The sequence below is a fragment of the Cynocephalus volans genome, chromosome 12 (assembly GCF_027409185.1).
Source record: "Cynocephalus volans isolate mCynVol1 chromosome 12, mCynVol1.pri, whole genome shotgun sequence".
Taxonomy (NCBI): Eukaryota; Metazoa; Chordata; class Mammalia; order Dermoptera; family Cynocephalidae; genus Cynocephalus; species Cynocephalus volans.
The window spans coordinates 33,412,515-33,419,475 of NC_084471.1; the positions used below are offsets into that span (position 1 = coordinate 33,412,515).

A 6,961-nucleotide genomic window follows, 5' to 3' on the forward strand; every position below is an offset into this window, starting at 1 on the left:
CGGCGGGGGATGGGGAGAGAGGTGAGTTAGATCCCCGGAACAATAGCTCATAACGCCCCTCGCCGCCGGAGAGGAACAAAAGCATCAGGACTGTACAAAGCGTGTGTTTCTGCACTCTGCAATGCTTTAGAAAAACAATAAAACGGGGGGAGGGGGGAAGATACTTGTTTCTGATTTTCTGGACAACCAGACGTTTGTTTGTTTGTTTCCTTTAAAATGTTTCAACAAAATCCTGGTTGGTTTCCAAAGATGTTGGATTAGCATTTAACACCTCGTCGGTCACTAAAGCCCAAGCAGTTCACCAGCCCCAACACAGCCTCGGCTAAAAGAACATCACAGCAAACAGAACAGGGCTTTTAAAACTGGCAAACGAATGCCACACACTCCTAAAGGAGGGCGGGGGCTTAGGGCGAACTCGGGTCCAAATGAGTTTGAAGGGAATAAAGAGGGGAAAAGAGTCAGCGCAAGTTTTCCTAAAGCGAGCTCGCGAGCACAGGCGTCGCACACAAGGGCTTTTGTGCACGCTAATTGCACCATTTGTGCGCAGAAGTTCCGACGCGAAGTGTGAACTCTCAACAGAAGGAAACATGAGACGACTAAAGTGCCCTGGTTTATATGCCCCGCTCCTCCTCCGCCGCCGCCGCCTCTTCTTTCTCCTTCCTCCCGCCGAGCCCGCTGTTGCAGCTTGTTTGCACTGGGGCTTATCCGGAGCGGAAATTCCTTTCCGTTTTTGTGAATGACAAACTCATTAACAATTCATCAACACAACCTGTTCCAGCCGGCCCGTCCCCACGGCAACAGCCCCTTCCGCAGCGCGCTCATTGGCTGGCCCGGAGAATGTATCCATTGAGGCGCTCGCTGTTTGTATCCATTGAGGAGCTGCCTCGCGCAGGGGGTGTGCGAGGGCTGAGTCCAAGGGACAGTGAGCAAATCGAGCCTTGGATACTCCGGGGAGTAAGACGCCCGGGTAGATTTGAGGTGCAGCCTCGGAGGGAGGGATTAGGAGCCGCTAGACTTTTTTTCTCCTTTCTCAGGAGCACGGAGTCCGAATTAATAGGATTTCATTCACTGGGGAGGAACAAAACTGTCTGGGCAGCTTCATTCAGAGAGACTCATTGACACCGAGAGCCAGCGGCTGCAGCCGGAGGCAGGGGAACCGCCGGCTCGACTCTGTCTCGCCTTCCCCAACCGCTAGCCCCGGCCTGGGAAAGGCGAGGCGGAATCAAACCCCGCTGCGAGAGCGGCGGCTTCGCGCGGCCTGCTCGGCCTAGGCGTGCCCCTTGGGGCGTCTGATAGGCACCCCGCCCTCCCGCAGCTCGACCCCCATGATAGATACGCTCAGACCCGTGCCCTGCGCGTCGGAAATGGCTATCAGCAAGACGGTGGCGTGGCTCAACGAGCAGCTGGAGCTGGGCAACGAGCGGCTGCTGCTGATGGACTGCCGGCCGCAGGAGCTGTACGAGTCTTCGCACATCGAGTCGGCCATCAACGTGGCCATCCCGGGCATCATGCTGCGGCGCCTGCAGAAGGGCAACCTGCCGCTGCGCGCGCTCTTCACGCGCGGCGAGGACCGAGACCGCTTCACCCGGCGCTGCGGCACCGACACGGTCGTGCTCTACGACGAGAGCAGCAGCGACTGGAACGAGAATACGGGCGGCGAGTCGGTGCTCGGGCTGCTGCTCAAGAAGCTCAAGGACGAGGGTTGCCGGGCGTTCTACCTGGAAGGTACGCGCCCGGAGAGCTCGGCGCGCGGGGCGGGGCGGGGGCGCGGGGCCGCGGGCTGGGCAGGGGTCGGGAGCCGCGCGCGCCCGGGCCCGTGCAGCATCCACCCGCTGTCGGCCTCGGGAACCGGCCGTCTCTTTCTAACGAGTTCGGTGTCTTCTTACTACCTTTCCCAGCTTTCTATCGTTCGATGTTGAATTAAGATTGGCAGGACCGGAGAGGTTATTGGGGATGCAGATCGGCACCTTTTAGCCCCTCAGCGTATTCAGAAAAGTTGCCCTTGTGTGCATTTCCGTATTTAGAGGACTGAGAAGTTCCCAGGGGAGGCGGGCCCGTTGGTTGCATCCCCGAGGATACACATTTGAGTGTGTTTCTCTTCTACTTGGCTCTGCGTGGAGGGGGGTTCGTAGGGTGCTCGTGGCGTTTCCTGCGCGGGCTGCGGTTCTTACAAGATGTGAAAACTACTACGGGCTCTCGGGTTACACGATTGCTTTTCTCGTTCCGGCAGGTGGCTTCAGTAAGTTCCAAGCCGAGTTCGCCCTGCACTGCGAGACCAACCTAGACGGCTCGTGTAGCAGCAGCTCGCCGCCCTTGCCGGTGCTCGGGCTCGGGGGCCTGCGGATCAGCTCCGACTCTTCCTCCGACGTTGAGTCTGACATTGACCGAGACCCCAATAGTGCCACGGACTCGGATGGCAGCCCGCTGTCCAACAGCCAGCCTTCCTTCCCTGTGGAGATCTTGCCCTTCCTCTACCTGGGCTGTGCCAAGGACTCCACCAACTTGGACGTGTTGGAGGAGTTTGGCATCAAGTACATCTTGAACGTCACCCCCAATTTGCCGAATCTTTTTGAGAACGCAGGAGAGTTTAAATACAAGCAAATCCCCATCTCGGATCACTGGAGCCAAAACCTGTCCCAGTTTTTCCCTGAGGCCATTTCTTTCATAGGTGAGACTAATTAACAGTCGTAGCTCTGACTTTTAAATGCAAAACTCCCAGCCATTCATAGAGTTTAAGCTGATAATCGTTCTTGCTGCCTGCTAATTTGTCGGACTGCAGGTCTCTAATGTTCCTAGGGCGTTCTTAATTCTGGTTTATTTTCTTGCTATGGAAGGAAAAAGTGCATTTTGATATGGCTGCAGACCACAGGTGTACTTGAGGCGCTCTCTTGTTTCACGAGTCTTTGAATTCAGTCATTTGGGAGGGGGGCCGTTCATAATCAGACAACCAGTTTTCCCCACAGTCTTTGGACTGGGCGGTGGGGAGGGAGGGCTAGAGAGAATTTCTCACTGTAAGCAGGAATTCTAGCATTGCCTTTTAATTTAATAAGACGTAGAAGTTATTTTAGGACATCAAGTTAGTTGTTGGAAAGCGGTATGAATGCTAAATGTTATCCAGTTGAATGATACCGTGATACTGGTAACAGCCAGACAGTGTGGGTAACCTGAGCCCAGCAGGAAGAACTGTGGGCTGGAAGCCTGGGAGAAGTGAATCTCCAGGCATTGTAATGCATTTCCTATTACAAAGGAACTCATTTTCAGGCCATGTCGACATCCTGTTCCTCCTAATGGGCTGTCCCCTGTGACTTCCCTCTCTCTTTTAAAATGCCTGAATACCTCCATTGTTAGCTGCACAACAGTTGGAGAATAATTTAATAGACCCTTGCAGTCTGCTTGTCTGTATAAAAGGCATTCACGACCATATTGCAGGGTTTCTGGTATTCACATGCTGAGGCAAAGAATGCACACATTAAGGAGTTTTTGGTTGGCAGAAACTTAATACAAAAGCTCCCTTTTCAGAAAATATGTGAAATATGCAATTGTGTCCAATGTATGTTTTATCTCATTGATACATTTTCTGCTGCCTGAAGGGTTCAACTGCCACACACAATTATTTTTTATCTTTTTTCCTTTTAAACCCAGTTTTTAGACTGATCATTCACAAAGGGTGGTTTTCAGTCTACTGAAACCTTGCCTTTCTTTTTGTGTTTACAGATGAAGCCCGGGGCAAAAACTGTGGTGTCTTGGTGCATTGCTTGGCTGGCATTAGCCGCTCAGTCACTGTGACTGTGGCTTACCTTATGCAGAAGCTCAATCTGTCAATGAACGATGCTTACGACATTGTCAAGATGAAGAAATCCAACATCTCTCCTAACTTCAACTTCATGGGCCAGCTGCTGGACTTCGAGAGGACGCTGGGACTCAGCAGCCCCTGTGACAACCGAGTTCCGGCACAGCAGCTCTATTTTACTACTCCCTCCAACCAGAATGTCTACCAGGTGGACTCCCTGCAATCCACGTGAAAGGCCCCATGCTCCTCCTCACTGGGATGTGTCTGTTCTTCAGCAGTTTCTCTTGGCAGCATCAGCTGGGCTGCTTTCTTTGTGTGTGGCCCCAGGTATCAAAATGACACCAGCTGTCTGTATTAGACAAGGTTTCCAAGTGTGGAATTGGTTATTACTGAGGGAGAGATTTCCTCCATTCTCTCTGGAAGAACAGGACGTGCTATGTAGATACAGACAGTAGTTTGCTCTGCACCCATGTGTACAGCCTACCCATGCAGGGACTGGAATTCCAGGACTTCCAGGTATATAGGGTAGGACCAAATGGTAGGGTAGGAGCATGTGTTCTTTAGGGCCCTGTATGCCTGTTTCCTTTTGCATTTGGAACTGACTATATATTGTCTTCAGTGAAGACTGATTCAATTTTGCATATAGAGGAGCCAAAGAGAGATTTCAGCTCTGTATTTGTAGTATCAGTTTGGAAAAAAAAATCTGATACTCCATTTGATTATTGTAAATATTTGATCTTAAATCACTTGACAGTGTTTGTTTGAATTGTGTTTGTTTTTTTCTTTTATGGGTTTAAGAGAAATCATCCAAAGGGAGAAAGAGCAATATGTCACTTCTTAAAACAAAAAAAAAATAGAAAATTTTGCTCTTTTCTAATCCAAAGGGTATATTTGCAGCATGCTTGACTTTACTGTACCAATTCTGATGATGTTTTCATGGACACTATTATCACTAAGACCTTGGGTATGGTGCAGTCTACAGTCTCTTTCATATATCTTCCTCGTGGTATTTTCCTCTTAATGTAGTTTGACTATGCCTTACCTTTGTAAATATTTTGGCTTGTGTTGTCTCAAAGGGGATATCTTGGAAAGACACCAAAATCATGGGCTCACTTTTTTTTTTTTTTTAAAACTTCAACTGTGCTAAACAGTATATTACCTCTGTACAAAATTCTTCAGGGAGTGTCACCTCAAATGCAATACTTTGGGTTGGTTTCTTTCCTTTTTTAAAAAATTTGTATAAAACTGGAAGTGTGTGTGTGAGCATGGGTACCCATTTGATAGGTGAAATGCATATGATTGTGAAGAAGGGAGAGTTAAGTTGTTCCATTATGTTCATGATGTAAAGTTTTGAGCTGAAATTTATTATAAGAAGGTAAAACCTTAAGTTATTAATAAATAACTATTTTGGCTATTGAATGTGTATTCTTAAAAAAAAATCTCTCCTTAATCATATGTACATGTGGAGTGACACATTTTAGAAATTTTTCAGTTGGGGACTGATATTGGCTTGTAGGAACGGCAGGACAAAGTTCTTATTTTTTAAGCAATTCCTGGAATATTTTTCAGGTGCAGTTTATGAAATCCAACTTCTGTTTCAAATAAAGATGACATCACAGAATGGACTGACTCTCATGCATGTGGACAATACTTTCTGTGAATATATTTCCAGCTTATTTAAGGTTTTAATGTCCCTGAAAACAAACAAAGTGATAGAGCATACCTTGCTGAGGTATAAGGTTAGGATATTCATTAATAGCCATAGAGGTGTACCTAAAATAACAAGGTGACAACCATATGTTAACCTCTCTATCCTTCAACATCCTCTGTTCAATAATGCTTTAGACAAGCCAGGAAGAAAGTAGGGATAATTCTTTTCCCTGTCTGTTGTTACTGTCTGGCAATTCTACCTGCAAGTTATCCTTGTGCTGGAATAATAAATATATCTAGAGTGGTGTCTCCCTTTCCCCCTCACATATGCACAGCAAGGCATATCTAAGCTTTCCTCCTAAGCCTGGATGTAGCTTTAGAATTTTCCATTGGTGCTTGAAATGAAACTTTGCCATTTGTTCTTAACTGGTTTAGAATATGGGCCAGATACCCCCGTTGAACCATATGAAGAAATTATTTTGAATAGTTTCTTCCTTCAAGGCTTAATATCCTGTCATTTTCCTTGGGAATTCCTCTCTCCTCACCCCAATACACAAACCAAAATAAAAGTAAAAGGCAGGTGTATGGAATCAAAAGAACTAGAACATATATTTTGTGCTCTTTTCATATGAGCTCAGTCCCTTTATCTGAATGGGGGAGAAACATAGCTTTTCACCCACATGGCACATGTGAGATGTCAGTTGGACTTTGGTAATCTACATTTTAGGAGGCAAGTGGCCCTTTATTCAGTGGCAGTCACATCAAACTGTCTAGTGTGATTTTTAAACAACTAAGTATAAAAAACAACATAAATAACTGCAGAAAAATACCAAGTCAGTTTCTCCTATTTGGGTGTCCCAAGTCAGCAGGAGCACAGAAAGGAGAAGTGGATTGCAGTTCAATTTGGCTCGTGTTAATCCAGTTCTGAACGGTTTCCGCTCCTGGCATTCCCTAAACTGCCTGTTCAAAGTAGGGATTTGCAAGCAGTGTTAGCAATTTCCTGTCCAGCTGCAGCTCAAGTAGCTGGGTGCTCCCCCACCCTTTCTTTTCTCTGTTTTTTTGGTTTTTTTTTTCTATTTCTTTTTTTTTCTTTTTCTTTCTTTCATTTTTTTTTTTTTTTTATTTTTTAAAATATGGGCTGTGGATAATTTTAGTGCATTTCCTCTTTGCGGATTCTCATCTCTGTCCTCCTGGAACCTGCATACATTGAGTTCCTGCTGCTCGCTCATGCCGACAGCTGGCCTCCCCAGCACTTCCTCTCGTTTCACTGTGGGTTTGTTGTTTGTCAGTCCACTTCTGAAATTAATAATGTTTTCTGGCCAAGTGCCACAAACCATTATCACAAAGGGGAAGTAACACATATGAATAGCAGGAAGCCATGCAGGGTCACAGTGTGAGCTGAACCTGTGGAGGGAGCCTGGCCCATTCAGCAAGTGTCTGATGGTGATTTGGGGAAGGAGAGCTCGCTGCATTTAAGCAGCTCAAGCTGTGAAAAAAAAAAGTTGCCAATAAATTGGGAGC

General features: G+C 47.0%; 1 protein-coding gene across 1 annotated transcript; it reads left to right on the forward strand.

Moving 5' to 3' along the window:
* The first annotated feature begins 899 nt into the window (after nucleotides 1–899).
* Nucleotides 900–5,391, forward strand: DUSP6 (dual specificity phosphatase 6). The gene is made up of 3 exons (XM_063074928.1): nucleotides 900–1,725; nucleotides 2,231–2,668; nucleotides 3,715–5,391. The coding sequence occupies exons 1-3, from the start codon at nucleotides 1,326–1,328 to the stop codon at nucleotides 4,020–4,022; spliced, it is 1,146 nt and encodes a 381-aa protein (XP_062930998.1). The 5' UTR covers nucleotides 900–1,325; the 3' UTR covers nucleotides 4,023–5,391.
* Nucleotides 5,392–6,961: the final 1,570 nt, after the last annotated feature.